Source organism: Carcharhinus amblyrhynchos, unplaced genomic scaffold, assembly GCF_965287045.1.
Source record: "Carcharhinus amblyrhynchos unplaced genomic scaffold, sCarAmb.v2.hapA chromosome_577, whole genome shotgun sequence".
In the NCBI taxonomy this organism is placed as follows: Eukaryota; Metazoa; Chordata; class Chondrichthyes; order Carcharhiniformes; family Carcharhinidae; genus Carcharhinus; species Carcharhinus amblyrhynchos.
Window position 1 is genome coordinate 48,202 of NW_027650317.1, and position 17,457 is coordinate 65,658.

A 17,457-nucleotide genomic window follows, 5' to 3' on the forward strand; every position below is an offset into this window, starting at 1 on the left:
CTGGGGTCCAGTGCTGCATATGGGTCTAGTTCCCGTAGCATTCAGCTGGGCAATTTTTTTTTATCCTTCATTCCAATTCAATCCAATCAAATCAAATCCAATTCAGAGTCCCAACAAGTTGAGACATTCCCGATCCAAGCTGACAAGACAGGGCTCTCACCTCCTGTCTTGGGCTTGATCTACATGATCCAAACTGATTAGTGTAAGTATAACTCCTCCTCCAAGACTTGATCTCATTTGCATCTTAGCCAAAAGGCTGAGATGCCGCTTTTAAAAATTGCTTCAAATGAAGCTAAAATGTAACCTAATGACTTCAACCAAGTACAGCATGTCGATACTACACTTAATCTTAGCCAAAAGGCCGAGAAGCGATTGGGCAATATGTTACACTTTGCTCCAGTGTCGATCTTTATCTCTAGTCTTGCGTGGTTGCAAATCATGTTGAGGGTGGTGAAGATCTCACCCTTTTCTGTGACACTGTTGACACTCTCATAGTTGAGTGTTGTGCCTCAGTGATTTCGCTAATTTGGCGGAGCTTCAGTTCATTCACCTTTCTTATGCTCCGACCCTTGGAGGACTGACCGACTGCAATTGGCTGGTGGAAGACGAAGAGTGCTGTGGTTTCGATTTGCCACATTTTGTGAAATTATTCCACTTGCCACATTTATTGCCATTTGCAAAACATGCTATTTTGTTTTGAGGGTGGCGCCAATCGCAGTTGGGGCAGGGCGAGTCCCGTATTGCAAAAACTTCTGTTTCCCGACTAGACTCACTGCTGCATTTTTCTGATTTCTGTTAAACATACAGATGCTAATGGCTATGTGGAGCGTTAAAGCTTTCTTCTTGCAACAGCTGCTTACAGATAAGATTGCTGTGGACCCCACAGACTATTTGATCACTGACTAACTCCTCAGTAAATGTGCTAAATGCACATTTCTTCGCTAAGAGGCTAAGGAAATTCAGCATGTCTGCTATGACTCTCACCAACCGTACAGATGCGTCATACAAAGCATTCTTTCCAGATGTATCACAGATTGGTATGCCTCCTGCTCTGTCCAAGACTGCAAAAAACTATAAAGGTGTATGAATGAAACCCAGTCCAACACACAAACCAGCCTCTATCCATTTATTCTGTCTGCACTTCCCACTGCCTCAGAAAAAGCAGTCAGCATAATTAAAGACCGCATGAATTCAACTATATGAATTCAACTGTATGAATCTGTGCCCTCCCATTCTCAATTCTTCCATCTGTGAGAACAGTTTTTCCCCATCTCTTCTGACCGGGCCCCTCATAATTTTCATTATCTCTAACTTATTCACTCTCAACCTTCTCTTCCTTTTGCAAAACAATCCCAGTTTCAATCTATCTGTGCGATCGAAATGCCACAGTGGTTAGTACCACTGCCTCACAGCATCAGGGACCCAGATTCAATTCCCATCTTGGGTTACTGTCTGTGCGGAGTCTGCACGTTCTCTCTGTCTCAGTGTGGATTTCCTCTCGGTGCTCTGGTTGTCTCCAACTTTTTGAAAAACATGCTGGTTAGGTGTATTGGCCATGCTAAATTCTCCCTCAGTGTACCCGAACAGGCGCCAGAGTGGGGCGACTAGGGGATTTTCACAGTAACTACATTGCAGTGTAAATGTCAGCCTTCCTTGTGACAATAACAAGTAAACTTTAACCATTCGGTTGAACCAAATCCAATCGGGCTACACCTTTGAAATCAGATGAGTGTGAGTTCCGAGCTGCAGTCCCCAGTGAGTGAGAGCGTCCTTTAAAGAGAGCGAGTAGCTCGGTGCTCCATTCGGTGTCCTGGAGGCCTGGTGTTTCGGTGTGCGGCTTGTTGTCCTGGATGAGTGGCTGGCGCCGGAAGTGAGCGGTCGGTCGCTCGCTCGGAGGGAGGGAGAGGCGGGGAGGGCGATGGATCTGCTGCCGGCCAATCCGCACGGCAACGGCCTGCTGTACGCCGGCTTCAACCAGGATCACGGTGAGTGCCCGGCCCCGGACCGCGGGCAGGCCGAGGCCCAGTGCCCTGGCGGCTCTTGTTGGAGTTGGGGCGAGGATGTTTATGTTATTGTTTTGTTAGGGGGAGTGTTGTTGGGGCGGAGGGAGTGAGGGTTGTTTGTTTGTGTGTTGTTGTGGGGGGGGGAGAAAAGAGAGTGAGGGTCGTGTCGGTGGGGGGGGGGGAAAGAGAGTGAGGGTCGTGTCGTTTTGGGGGGGAAGAGAGTGAGGGTCGTGTCGGTGGGGGGGGGGGAAGAGAGTGAGGGTCGTGTCGGTGAGGGGGGGGGAAGAGAGTGAGGGTCGTGTCGGTGGGGGGGGGGGGGAAGAGAGTGAGGGTCGTGTCGGTGGGGGGGGGGGAAGAGAGTGAGGGTCGTGTCGGTGGGGGGGGGGGGAAGAGAGTGAGGGTCGTGTCGGTGGGGGGGGGGGAAGAGAGTGAGGGTCGTGTCGGTGGGGGGGGGGAAGAGAGTGAGGGTCGTGTCGGTGGGGGGGGGGAAGAGAGTGAGGGTCGTGTCGGTGGGGGGGGGGGGAAGAGAGTGAGGGTCGTGTCGGTGGGGGGGGGGGGAAGAGAGTGAGGGTCGTGTCGGTGGGGGGGGGGGAAGAGAGTGAGGGTCGTGTCGGTGGGGGGGGGGGGAAGAGAGTGAGGGTCGTGTCGGTGGGGGGGGGGGAAGAGAGTGAGGGTCGTGTCGGTGGGGGGGGGGGAAGAGAGTGAGGGTCGTGTCGGTGGGGGGGGGGGGAAGAGAGTGAGGGTCGTGTCGGTGGGGGGGGGGGAAGAGAGTGAGGGTCGTGTCGGTGGGGGGGGGGGAAGAGAGTGAGGGTCGTGTCGGTGGGGGGGGGGAAGAGAGTGAGGGTCGTGTCGGTGGGGGGGGGGGAAGAGAGTGAGGGTCGTGTCGGTGGGGGGGGGGGGAAGAGAGTGAGGGTCGTGTCGGTGGGGGGGGGGGGAAGAGAGTGAGGGTCGTGTCGGTGGGGGGGGGGAAGAGAGTGAGGGTCGTGTCGGTGGGCGGGGGGGGAAGAGAGTGAGGGTCGTGTCGGTGGGGGGGGGGGAAGAGAGTGAGGGTCGTGTCGGTGGGGGGGGGGGAAGAGAGTGAGGGTCGTGTCGGTGGGGGGGGGGGAGAAGAGAGTGAGGGTCGTGTCGGTGGGCGGGGGGGGAAGAGAGTGAGGGTCGTGTCGGTGGGCGGGGGGGAAGAGAGTGAGGGTCGTGTCGGTGGGCGGGGGGGGAAGAGAGTGAGGGTCGTGTCGGTGGGCGGGGGGGGAAGAGAGTGAGGGTCGTGTCGGTGGGGGGGGGGGAAGAGAGTGAGGGTCGTGTCGGTGGGGGGGGGGGAAGAGAGTGAGGGTCGTGTCGGTGGGGGGGGGGAGAAGAGAGTGAGGGTCGTGTCGGTGGGCGGGGGGGGAAGAGAGTGAGGGTCGTGTCGGTGGGCGGGGGGGGAAGAGAGTGAGGGTCGTGTCGGTGGGCGGGGGGGGAAGAGAGTGAGGGTCGTGTCGGTGGGCGGGGGGGGAAGAGAGTGAGGGTCGTGTCGGTGGGCGGGGGGGGAAGAGAGTGAGGGTCGTGTCGGTGGGCGGGGGGGGAAGAGAGTGAGGGTCGTGTCGGTGGGCGGGGGGGGAAGAGAGTGAGGGTCGTGTCGGTGGGCGGGGGGGGAAGAGAGTGAGGGTCGTGTCGTTGGGCGGGTGGGGAAGAGAGTGAGGGTCGTGTCGTTGGGCGGGTGGGGAAAGAGAGTGAGGGTCGTGTCGTTGGGCGGGTGGGGAAAGAGAGTGAGGGTTGTGGTAGTGTGTCTGTGGGTTGAGTCGGCAGTTGGGGGTTGATGTGTGGGTTGCGTGGGAGCAGAGAACAAATGCTCGGCTCTGTCCAAGACCCCCAAGGCTCCTGTTGTGCGAAGGGGAGGTGACTTATCCAGTGACTCTATCCTGTCTCCCAACAGCAGGTGTGACTAAGGCCCATGTCCAACACACACACTACTTTCTCAGGGTGCTGCTGACCATGAGGAAGCATTGGTGTTTGGCAGGGTGGCACAGTGCTTAGCACTGCTGCTAAGGGACCTTAGCACTGGGACCTGGCTTCAATTCTGGCCTCGGGTCACTGTTTGTGGGAGTTTGCATGTTCTCCCTAAGTCTGTGCGCTCTGGTTTTCTCCCACAGTCCAAAGATATGTGGATTAGGTTGATTGGCCATGCTAAATTGACCCCAGAATCAGGGGATTAGCAGCGTAAAGAGATTGGGTTACGGGAATAGAGCTTGGGTGGGATGTGGTTGGCGCAGATTCAATAGGCCTAATGGCCTCCTTCTGACTGTAGGGATTCTGTGGCATACTGTCCTGTTTTTAAGGGTTTTCCCTACCTTTGACTGTTCCGTGTCCCTTGTTTTGGGGGAAAACTGACTCTGGGAGTCTCTCAGGTGTGCTTGAGTGATCCAAGTTCATGAGTTGGCCAGCAGAAAGATAATGATGTTGCGATTCAATAAGATTAATTTAGTTACTGTTGAATTAAACAACTGCCACACCCTACTCTTGTGGTAATCAGCACTGCCAACAATCTGGTCCCATGGTTGAAGTATCCCTCATTTTATTTCCAATGAATTGGTCACCCTGGTGTGTGGTAAGCTTGAGTGGGGTGAACAGAGCTTCAACATGAAGGGTGGCAACGGTTCTAAAATCAACTGGAACTTGCGACTTATCTATCTGGCAATGAAGAATTTCTTACAAGAAAGCCGTTGGAATTCTCTGCCTCCAAAAACATTGGATACTTGGTCATTGAATATGCATGGTAGCGCAGTGGTTAGCGCTACTGCCTCGTGGCGCCAGGTACCATGGTTTGATTCTTGGCTTGGTTCACGGTCTCTGTGGAGTCTGCATCTTCTCCCTGTGTCTGCGTGGGTTTCTTCCAAGTGCTCTGATTTCCTCCCAAAACCCGAAAAAAGACATGCAGTTTAGGTGCATTGGCCATGTTAAATTTTCCCTCGGTGTACCTGAACAGGCACCGGTGTGTGCCTCGGGGTCCTTGTGCATGAGTCGCAAAAACCCAGCCTGCAGGTGGTCAGGAACGCTAATGGGATGCTGGCCTTCATAGCGAGGGGGATTGAATATAAAAGTAGGGAGGTCTTGCTGCAGCTGTATAGGGCATTGGTGAGGCCGCAGCTGGAGTACGGTGTGCAGTTTTGGTCGCCGCACTTACGCAAGGATATTTTGGCCTTGGAGGGAGTGCAGAGGAGGTTTACTAGGCTGATTCCGGAGTTGAGGGGGTTGAGCTGAGGAGAGGCTGAATAAACTAGGCTTGTACTTGTTACAGTTTAGAAGAATGAGGGGAGATCTCATTGAGACGTATAAGATGATGAATGGGATGGATAGGATAGAGGTGGAGAGACTCTTCCTGCTCAAAGGACAGTAGGACTAGGGGGCACAGCCTCAAGATAAAGGGGGGGCGGTTTAGAACGGAGTTGAGGAGGAACTTCTTCACTCAAAGGGTGGCGAATCTCTGGAATTCTCTGTCCGTTGAAGTGGTGGAGGCTGCCTCGCTAAATATTTTTAAGGCACGGGTTGATGGGTTTTTGATAAGCGAGGGGATTAAGGATTATGGGGAGAGGGCGGGAATGTGGAACTGAGCCACGACAGATCAGCCATGATCTTATTGAATGGGGGGGGCAGGCTCAAGGGGCTAGATGGCCTACTCCTGCTCCTATTATGTTCTTATGATGAGGGGATTTTCACAATAACTTCATTGCAGTGTTAATGTCAGCCTACTTGTGACACTAATAAATACATTTTTATATTCAACGCTGAGCTTGACGGGTTTTTGATCTACAAATGAGGGTTATGAGCAGCTGTCAGGAAAGTGGAGTTGAAGTCACAGTTGTGTCAAGCTGCCAAATGGTCTACCCTTGGTCTTAATTTTATGACCGTGCGTAAGAAATATCATCTTAGCTGACCAATTCACTGATCTATAGTCCAACTAGAATCAGTCAGATACTGCCTGGAGACTCCTAGGGTCAGCCTCCCACAGGCTATCCTGGAACAAATGGTCAAAATGTGTTCCTTAAGGGACAGGGAACAGCAGTCAAAATGAGGAACAGTTCCCCAAAATACATGACAGCTGGTTATCGTGCTGACTTTGCCCCCCATTCCCAGCATTTTGATGGATGTGGCTTTAAAAAGCAATGTGATATCTAGTACCTTCCTTGTGTGAATACCATCCCTCTATGAATGCAATGTTTGTCTTCTGTGCTCAGCAAGAAGTACTTAACATCTTGATGGTCAGTTAGGTTTCTCCAGAGGTTGTGTGGCCAGAGATGGCTTGTTACAATTCCGGAAATGCTGAAAGTAAAGTTTATGATCGATAAGTAAGGATTGGAAGTGCCTTTATAAAACTGAGAAAATCAAATGCGTAATGTTTAAAATCAGTGAGGCGCAGGCTTGGTGGGCTGAAGGGCCTGTTCCTGTGTTTTTCTTTCTAAAAAAAAACACACTCCTGTCAAATATTTCCATCAACTCTTTCACCCCCATCCTCCACCCCTGTTCGTCATTATTTGGATTGTAGAATTACAAATATAAGTAAATAAGAACAGTAGTAAACATGAACCATTTTTGCAGTTGGAAAAATAATTAAAACTCATGCAGTACTTGCAGAACCAGCTGACCGTGTATTATTTGGAATATCCATATTAGCGACTGAACAGCTGAGCCACAGAAATTAAATTTTTTGACCATGTATAATGACTCTGTTCTAATTCAGTCAGTGCTTTTACCAGTGTGAGTGACCCTAGGCTTCCCACATATTACCAGCCAGTTGTAGCAGAACTTGGCATAAATATTTCCTTTAGTTCACTGTTGCTTTTTATTAGATTAGGCTTCTGTGCAGTATCTTCGATTTTTTTTCAATGTGCAATATAAATACAAGTTGTTTGAAAATCTGTTTACCTTTCCCTCCTACGTTTACAACAGTGACTACACTTGTAGGAACCTTGGCATATTCTGAGGTTTGAAAAGGGACTGTAATAATCATAGCTCTGATTTTTCTTTAACTGCTGTGTGGCCTCTTAGTTGGAATGCAAATTCACTGGTCAGCCTTGTAACCTTTTATCACAGTAGTTTAGCTTTTTTCTTTAGTGTTTTATGCTGTGTATAGAAGGCAGCAATTTTAAAATATTCATTCATGGGATGTGAATGTCGCTGGCAAGATGAGCATTTATTGCCTATCCATAATTGCCCTTGAGAAGGTGGTGATGAGGTGCTGCCTTGAACTGCTGCAGTCCACATGCTGTAGGAATACCCAGTGTTGAAAGGGAATTCCAGGATTTTAAACCAGTGACGGTGAAGGAATGGCAATATATTTCCAAGTTAGAATCTCTACAGTGCAGTAAGATGCCATTCAACCCATTGAGTCCACACTGACTTGCCACTAGAGAATCTTACCATGGACCTATCCCTGTATTTACCACACTAATCCTCCTTACCTACAAATCTTGGGACACTAAGGACAAATGCACCTAACCTGCACATCTTTGGACTGTGGGAAGAAACTGGAGCACCCAAAGAAAACCCACATAGGCATGGGATGAATGTGCGAACTCCACACTGTCACCCAAAACTGGAATTCAGCTGGGCCCCTGGTGTTGAGTCAGCAGTGCTAACCACTGTGCCATCGTGCCATTAGTGGCTTGGAGAGTACTTTAAGGTTCCCATGTGTCTGCTGCTGTTGTCCTCTAGGTCATGGGTTTGGAAGGTGCTGCCTAAAGAGACTTGGTGAGTTTCTGTACCATCTTGTAGATAATATAAACTGCTGCCACTGTGCATTGGTGGTGGAGAGAGTGGATGGGATACAAATCCTTTGTCCAGGCTGGTGACCAGCTTCTTGTAGTGTTAGAGCTGCATCCATATAGGCAAGTGGAGAGTGTTCCATTAGATTCCTGACTTGTGTATTGTAGATTGTGGACAGGTTTTGGAGAGGCAGGAGGTGAATTATTGGCCTCAGGATTCCAAACCTCTGACCTGTGCTTATAGCCAGGTGGCAAGTGCAGTTCAGTTTCTGGTCAGTGTTAACCCCAGGATGTTGATAATGGGGGATTCGGTGATGGTAACGCCATTGAATTTCAGTAGATGATGGTTTGATTCTCTCTTATTGCATATTGACAATGTCTGGCACTTGTCCCTTGTTTACCCAAGCCTGGATATTATCCAGGTCTTGCTGTGTTTGAACATGGTCTGCTTCAGTATTTGAGGAGTCTTGAATGATGGTGACCATTGTGAAACCAATAGCGAACATACCACGTTTGTCCTTTATTGAAGGAATGTCATTGATGAATCAGCTGAAGTTGGTGGGCTGAGGGCAGTCCCTGAGGAACTCCTGCAGTAATGTCCTGGAACTGAGATGATTGACCTTCCACAACCATCTTCCTTTGTGCTAGGTATTATTCCAACCAATGGAGAAATGCAGTTGAGTACAAATCTAAATTATGGCTGTGCTTGATGGTTTCCCAAATCTTGATCAGTTCACAGCCAACCCTATTAAGCTTGGTGGTAGTGCCACACAATATATTTGAGGTTATCATAAATGTGCAGACTAGATTACCTGTCCACAAAGACTCTGGTCACATCTACTGATACTGTCGCGCACAAATGCATCTGCAGTAAGCAGGTCGGCGAGGATGAGGTCAAATATGTTGTTCCCTTACCACTTGCTGCAGACCTAGTTTGGCAACTATGTTCTTTTGGACTTGGCCAGTTTGGCCTGTACTGGTATATCTGAGCCACTCTTGAACATTGAAGTGCCTCAACCCAGAGTACATTGTTCACCCTTACCACACTTTGCTTCCACCACTTGGAGTGCTGATTCATCAGCTGAGGGATGACAGTATGTGGCAATCAGGAGGTGGTTCCTTGCCCATGTTTGACCTAATGCATGAGACTTCTTCAGGTACAGAGTCGACGTTGAGGACTCAGGACAGCTCCCTTCTGACTGTAAGAAAGACATGATATGGAGATGCTGGCATTGGACTGGGGTAAGGACAGTAAGGAGTCTCTCAACACCAAGTTGAAGTCCAGCAGGTTTATTTGGCAGCTCAAGTTTTTGGAGCTCTGCTCCTTCTTCATCAACTAAGAGAGGACTTGTGTTCACAAACAGGGCATATGCAGACACAAACTCAACTTACAAGATAATGGCCCTCTCTCCACTCGCATTGTCTGTACCTTTAAGACTCAATTACCTGGAAAGACTTGCATTTCAATCATCTCATAAATTGAGTTTGTCTATATATGCCCTGTTTGTGAACTCAAGTCCTCACCTGATGGAGTGAGACTCTGAAAGCTTATACTGCCAAATAAACCTGTTGGACTTTAACCTGGTGTTGTGAGACTTTTTACTGTATAAGAAAGGAAAGGTGACAGAAGTGCTAGTGAGGGATCACTTTGGGACCAGTGACCAAAATTATATTATGATTGATAGATCTGGCCCAAAAGTTAAAATTCTAAATTGGGCCAAGGCCAATTTTGATATCAGGCAGGAACTTTCAACAGTTAATTGCCTTCTTACGGACTCCAAGGGACATCTGGTAAGTGGGAGGCTTTCAAAAGTGTGTTAACCAGGGTTCAGGGTAAACACATTGCTCTTAGTAAAGGGCAAGGCTGGTAGAAATAGGGAACCCTGGATGACTTGGGATACTGAGGTGCTGGTCAAGAAGCAGGCACATGACATGCATAAACAGCTGGCATCAAGCAAATCCCTTGGAGTGTAGAGGGTATAGGAGTAGAGTTGAGAGAAATTAGGAGGACAAAAAGGGACACAAGATTGTATTGGCAGATAAGGCAAAAGAGAACGCAAAGAACTTACACAGGCCAAAAGAGTAACTAGAGTGTAGGGCTTCTTAAGGATCAAGAAGGTCATCTGTTTGCAGATCCACAAGGGATGGGTGAGATCCTAAATAAAATATTTCTCATCAGTATTTACTGTTGAGAAAAGCATGGGTGATAGGGAACCTGGGGAAATAAATAATGAAGTCTTGAGGAGTTTACACATTACAGAGGAGGAGATGCTGGAAGTCTTAAAACACATCAAGGTAGATAAATACCGGGGACCTGATGAAGTATATCCCAGGACATTGTGTGAGGCTAGGGAGGAAATTGTGGGTCTTCTAAGCAGACATATTTGAATCATCGATAGTCGCAGGTGAGTTGCCTGAAGATTGGAAGGTGGCAAATGTTGTGCCTTTGTTTAAAAAGGGCTGTAGGGAAAAGCCTGGGAACTACAAGCCACTGAGCCTCACGTCTGTTGTTGGAAGATATTTTGAGACACAGGATCTTCAGACATGTCGAGATGCAAGGACTGATTGGGGACAGTAAGCATGGCTTTGTGAGTGGAAAATCATGTCTCTCAAATTTGAGTTGGTTTTTTTTTGAAGGGGTAACCAAGAAGGTAGATGAGGGCGGTGCAGTTGATGTCTACGTGGATTTTAGCAAGGGCGCATGGTAGGTTGTTGAATAAAGTTAAATCTCACAGGATCCAAGGTGACATATCTACATGGACACAAAATTGGCTTGATGACAGAATGTGGAGATAAGAACGTTAGAACATAAGAAATAGGAGCAGGAGTAGGCCATCTAGTCCTTCGAGCCTGCCCTGCCATTCAGTAAGATCATGGCTGATCTGAAGTGGCTCAGTTCCACTTTCCCACTTTCTCCCCATAACCCTTAATCCCCTTGCCTACCAAAAACCTATCTAACCGCGTCTTAAATATATTTAGCGAGGTAGCCTCCACCACTTCAACGGGCAGAGAATTCCAGAGATTCACCACCCTTTGAGTGAAGAAGTTTCTCCTCAACTCTGTTCTAAACTGCTTCCCCCACCACCCCTTATCTTGAGGCTGTGCCCTCTAGTCCTGCTGCCCTTTCTGAGCGGGAAGAATCTCTCCACCTCTACTCTATCCATCCCTTTCATCATTTTATACGTCTCAATGAGATCTCCCCTTATCCTTCTAAACTCTAACGAGTACAAGCCCAGTCTATTCAGCCTCTCCTCATAGCTCAACTCCGGTATCAGCCTAGTGAACCTCCTCTGCACTCCCTCCAAGGCCAAAATATCCTTGCGCAAGTGCGGCGACCAAAACTGCACAAAGTACTCCAGCTGCGGCCTCACCAGTGCCCTGCACAGTTGCAGCAAGAGCTCCCTACTTTTATATTCAATCCCCCTCGCTGTGAAGGCCAGCATCCCATTTGTCTTCCTGACCACCTGCTGCACCTGTAGGCTGGGTCTTTGCGACTCATGCACAAGGACCCCCAGGTCCCTCTGCACCGTAGCATGCTGCAGCTTTTCGCCCTGTAAGTAGTAGTCCTTCCTACCATTATTCCTACCAAAGTGGATAACCTCACACTTGCCAATATTGTATTCCATCTGCCAGGTCCTCGCCCACTCGCTCAGCCTATCTAGGTCCCTCTGCAGACTTTCTACACCCTCAGCACAATTTGCTGTTCCACTTATCTTTTGTGTCATCAGCAAATTTCAACACCTTACACTCGGCTCCCTCCTCCAGATCATCTATATAAATGGTAAATAGCTGAGGCCCCAGCACCGACCCCTGGGGCACTCCACTAGTCACCAACCGCCAATCCGAATAGCACCCATTGACACCCACTCTCTGCCTCCTATTTGACAGCCAATCCCCTATCCATGCTAACACTCTACCCCCAACTCCATGCCCCCTAACCTTCTGTAACAACCTTTTGTGCGGCACCTTATCAAACGCCTTCTGAAAATTGAGAAACACCACATCCACTGGTTCCCCTCTATCCACCGCACTAGACACATCCTCATAGAATTCCAATAAATTCTTCAGACACGACTTCCCCTTAACGAAACCGTGCTGCGTCTGCTCTATCAAACAATTCTTCTCAAGATGCCTCGCTATTTTCTCTTTGATTACGGATTCAAGCATTTTTCCTACAACAGATGTTAAACTAACCGGCCTATAATTCCCTGCCTTTTGCCTGCTACCCTTTTTAAACAGCGGCGTAACATTAGCCGTTTCCCAATCTTCCGGCACTTCCCCAGAATCCAGCGACGTTTGAAAATAATCACCAAGGCATCCACTATCACCTCTGCCATTTCCTTCAGAACCCTTGGATGCATTCCATCCAGTCCTGGGGACTTGTCCACCATCAGTCCCCCTAGTCTGCCTCTCTAGTTACAATGACCTCATTCAGGCCCTCCATTCCTACCATCTTTCCATCGTTTACACCCGGCAAACTGTTTGCGTCCTCCTCCGTGAAGACCGAAGCAAAAAAGTTATTCGAGGCCTTAGCCATTTCCTCATCTCCCACCATTAAATCTCATCCTCTAAGGATCCAACATTCACCCTAGCCAGCCTTCTCCTTTTCATATTTTATAAAAATTCTTACTATCCTTTTTTATATTTAGCGCTAGCCTAGATTCATAGTTTATCTTTCCTTTCTTTATCAACTTCGTCATTCTTTGATATTTAAACTTCTCCCAATCCTCTTCTCGCCCACTACTCTTAGCCAGCGTTGGACTGAGGTAAACACAGTAAGAAGTCTGACAACACCAGGTTTAAGTCCAAACAATTTATTTGATAGTAAACTCAAGCTTTCGGGGTTTGTCCCTTTGTTAGGCGAATGGAGAGTTCTGATATTTGATATGCTGCCTGAGGCCAGAACTCTCCATTCACCTGACGAAGGGACAAACCCTGAAAGCTTGTGAGTTTACTATCAAATAAATTGGTTGATAACAAAAGCCAGAGGGTGTTGTAGAGGGTTGTTTTTCAAACTGGAGGCCTGTGGCCAGCAATGTGCCTCAGGGGTCTGTGCTGTGTCCACTGTTATTTGTCATTTTATATTAATGATTTGGACGAGAGTATAAGAGGCACGATCAGTAAATTTGCAGCTGACATCAAGATTGGTGGCACTGTGGACAATGAAGATGGTTATCTTGGATTGCATCAGGATTTTGATCAATTGGGCTACTGGGCTGATGAATGGTAGATGGAGTTTAATTTAGATAAATGCGAGGTGATACATTTGGTAGATTGAACCAGGGCAGGACTTACTCAGTTAATGGTAGAGCACTGGGGAGAGTTACAGAGCAAAGAAGTCTAGGGGTACAAATTCTTAGCTCCTTGTATGTGGTGAAGAAGGCATTCAGCATGCTTGGTTTCGTTGGTCAGAACATTGAATACAGGAGTTGGGATGTCTTGAAGTTGTACAAGTTGTAAGGAGAGGCTGGATAGATTGGGACTTTTTCCTCTAGAGCATAGAAGGCTAAGATATGACCTTATCGAAGTCAATGAAATAATGAGGGGTATAGATCAACTAGAAAAGCAATACCTTTTCCCAAAGGTAGGGGAATCTAAAACTAGAGGGCGTAGGTTTAAGGTGAGAGGGGAGACTTACAAAAGTATCCAGAGGGGCAGTTGTTTTGAGAGGATGGTGAGTGTCTGGAAGATGCTACCAGGGGTAGTGGTCAAGGCAAGCACAATCTTATCTTCTGAAAAGCATTTAGACAGTTACATGGATAAGATGGGTATAGAGGGATATGGGCCAAATGTGGGCAATTGGAACTAGCTTATGGGTTGAAAAAAGCGGCATAGACGAGTTGAGCTGACAGGGCTGTTTCCATGTTGTAAACCTCTATGACTCTATGTCTACCACTGTGCCACCCCTTCTGTTTGATCTGTCCTGCCAGTGGGACAGGACATACCTAGGAATAATGATGATGAAGTCTGGGGTATTATCTACACGGTATGATTCTGTGAGCTTGACAAATCTGAGATTTGCTCTCCCAAATCTGGCACAAGCCACCAGATGTTAGTAAGAATAACTTTCAGGGTCTGTGGAGTTGAATTTCCCTTTGACGCTTGATGCCAGGTGGTCTATCCAGTTTCATTCCTTCTAGGCTTTTAAGCAGTTAGATACAACTGAGACCATTGTTGCCCATCAAGAATTGAGCAGAGTGGTTTGCTCAGCTATCTCAGAGGATATTTGAGGGTCAGTGGCATTGCTGTGGGTCTGATGTTAGGCTAGACCAGGTAAAGACGACATTTCCTTACCTAAAGAACATTAATGAACCAGTTTGGTTTTTACAATTGATAGTTCTCATGGTCATTGTTGAGACCACCTTGATCTGTTCATTGAATCTAACTTCCACCAGCTTTGTGTTTGGATTTGAAACTGCACCCACACCACATTAGCTTGGACCTACTGGATTACAGTCCATAGTTCAGTGACAATACCTCTATATTGCCATCTCCCTATATTGAATGATTAAACCCAAGTAATATAAGACAGCTGGTTTCAAATCAAGTTGATGTCCCATTTGCTGTTTCAAAGGAAATGGCATGACACCAATTCGAACTGAGCATCAGGAAGAGAACTTCCTTTAAAAGTGCTGTTTGGATCTTAGATTTGCAAACATAGTTTATAGTCTGCACTCCCTGAAGGTATCCATTGTAATCTTTTGTACAGAAATTTCTTGTGATCACCTGTTTGTCTTTAAGGCTCCACCATGTTTTTTAGTTTATTGTTAATTCAGCTAACTTATTCTTTTATAATAGGAACATATTTGTATGCAAAATATCATTTTTAAGTTGCTTGCAGACTGCTCCATCTCAGCATTGTCATTGCCACATTCCAGTAGTATCACAAATGAGCAATGCTGTTTGAATGTTCCGATTCTCAGTGCCATGTTTTATGTGAGATGCATACAAAAAAAGGTTGTGGAGCTGTTTCTAAACAACAGTTCAGAAATATTGTGTTTTGTAGCAACAGGAATTAATACACCAGTAACAACGTTCTGACAGATTTTGGATTGACATAATTGATTCAATTTCCACTTGCACTTGCAATGCATGCCAATTTTTTTTACCATTAATGATGTCAGTAGCTGTACAGAAAGCAGCTCACAGGTAGTTGAAGTGTCTCCTTAAAAAATTCGTCAGTTGTGAACCAGTTTTTTTTTGCTGCACAGTTGAACCCTACTTGAAATGTAAAACCTACTTGACTGTTCATTTTACTATTACTTGCTTCCAACAATGGGCGGAGCAACAACTTGACTTTGCTAAAGACTTGTACCATTGTCATATGTTGTGATGCATACAAAAAAAAACTGTTTTACGTGTGAAGGTTCTAAGAAGCAACAGTGAGTTATGCCACTCACTGCTTTACCTTAATTTGCACCAGCTCTCAGATGGGCTTACTGAAACTAATTTTAAAAGAATTGTATTTAGATCATCAGTTTGCTGATTTTATTCCCTGTTCACAAACCAATGTCACGGACAAAAAATAGTGCTCTACGTGACCTCATAACAGTGCAATTCAAGGACACTTTCTCACACTGCATTTATTTAAAAAATACTAAAACCTATTACTGATTGAAGCAGTCGTTTGTGGAAGTGCAGCATTGCATTAATTAGGGAAACCTATTTATTTATTGTTCGCAAAGAAAGCGATTTATCCGTTGCCGAGAATCATGCAGATGATTTATCTGCTTAAATTGCTGCAATTATCATCCATGCCATGTCTCCAAAATAAATCTACATTGTTCAACTTTGAACATTTTACAATAAATTACCAATCAATTTGTCATTTTAAAATTAAACTGCACTTGACAATTATAACTGACTGTTGGCATCTATAAATGGGTTTTAAGTTAAAGATGAGGGTCAGGAAAGCAAGAAGGAGGTGGAAATAGAGGCAACATGATGGAAATGTAGAATTTTTTAACAGTGCAACAGTGGTTTATTTCCTTTTGAGTGGTCAATCTAAAACTTTTACAGATGGTAAGTCCTAAAACTAAGACTCAGCACAGAGGATATTGATGCATGCAATTTACAACAAATAAACTTTTATATGAGATCTATTGTTTCTTGAGAGAGCGAGTACCATTTTACCAACTTGAACAGCGTGCAGTCTGAGGAAATCAAAGTTAAACGAAATTATTCTAATAATTCTAATCACATAAGCAGCCCTGTAAAAGGATTGCAAGTGTGGAAAGAGAACGGGCAACCCATCCAAAGGAATCTTTGAATCACTGTTCCAGTGAGCAACAATATTCAGTATCTGGGGAGGTTCTCCCGTGTAGGCCACTTGCGTGAGTCTGTCAGAGGTGACAGATTGGTAACTGAGTATCACAACCAGAGAAACAAATACATTACTTGCAAGAGTTTACTGTAGTTGGAAAATGCCAGGGATTTATGACCAATCACTCCCTGCAAAGGTTCTGACATGCAGTAACTGAGAACAATTGATAACTAATTACTGCGTTATCCAGTATTTTTTAGAAGTTTCTGTGTTCTTATATTTTAAAAAAATTTACTAACTTGTAAATTTTTCAGTCGGAATTGTAAAGTATTTGTCGATGGAGGAATGAGAAGCACAATGGTCTGATCTGTTCACTGTGCAGCCCAGTCCTCTGCTATGCTCACCAATGCATATTTTGACTAATGTTTCTTTAGTGTAGGTTTTCCATGGGAAATTTGTGTTTTCACATCTCTTCATTGCCTTGCCCCTCCCTGTCTCTGGAACACCCTGCACCTTTACAACCCTCCTAAATGGCTGTGCTCGTCCAATTCTGGACTGTTGCAGATCCTAAATTTTCACTGCTCCCCTGTAGGCAGCTGTATCTTTTTTTTGTTGCTTGGGTTAGAGGCTCTGAAATTTCTTCCTTGAACCTTTCCACCTTTCTCCTTTCCACCTTTCTCCTTGAAGACACTCCTTTTAAACCTATCTTTGACTAAACGTTTTGTCACCTGTTCTGATGTTTCATGATGTGGCTCATTAGTTTGTTTACCCTCTTTTGAAAGGCCTCGAGAAACTTTGCTATGTTAAAGGTGCTTTATAAATAAAAGTTAATTCGAAGCGATTCAGTAGCATTAATACACTATATATATTTTCTCTGGTTGGAAATAAAATTATAACCAGAGGTGGGCCATTTTGTAATCAAATTAGGAAGCACTTTTTCACCCTGAGTGAATTCTTGCCCAAGTTCCTGTAGATGTAGCAACTGAAATTTTTTAGTTTTTATTTGGTAAAGATATAAAAGGGTAAGAATCAAACCTGAATCAAAGAGTTGAGATGATCTGGAAGGGTGGTAGAGACAATATTCTTCGTTTAAAACGTGGAAGTGTTGTAACCTACAGGGTACAGACCAAGAACTGTAAACTGGAGTTAGACGAGTGATGGGCAATGGAGTCAAGTGAGTGGGCTGTATAAGTGGCCCTGCTTCATTTCAGTGGGTCACAAGATTTAGCTGGGTATATTGAAGTCAGAGACAGTTCAGTGGGAAATGAAACTCTCAACTTCTCTCAGAAGCTGAACAAGGCAAGGTAATTGCAAAGACACAAGCTTCCTTAGAAACGAGATACAATCCAGATAACTCATTCTTTCTGTCTTAATTTCCTGGTTATGAGAACAGACACCAAGGTATTGTTTAGAAGAATTTAAGAGTAAACAAAGGGTTATGAATTAAAGATAACTG

At 46.0% G+C, this 17,457-nt stretch overlaps 1 protein-coding gene and 1 pseudogene across 2 annotated transcripts in view; one reads left to right on the top strand and one right to left on the bottom strand.

Annotated features, from left to right (window-relative positions):
• Positions 1-205: 205 nt before the first annotated feature.
• Positions 206-373, bottom strand: LOC145339633 (U2 spliceosomal RNA; annotated as a pseudogene).
• A 1,498-nt stretch (positions 374-1,871) lies between these two features.
• Positions 1,872-17,457, top strand: part of wdr45b (WD repeat domain 45B) — a 60,408-nt gene continuing 44,822 nt past the window's right edge. For both annotated transcript variants that reach the window (XM_080184140.1, XM_080184141.1), the window contains exon 1: positions 1,872-1,985. In XM_080184140.1, the coding sequence (XP_080040266.1) occupies positions 1,919-1,985 (67 nt within the window). In that variant the 5' untranslated portion in view covers positions 1,872-1,918. The remainder of the gene's footprint in view (positions 1,986-17,457) is intronic.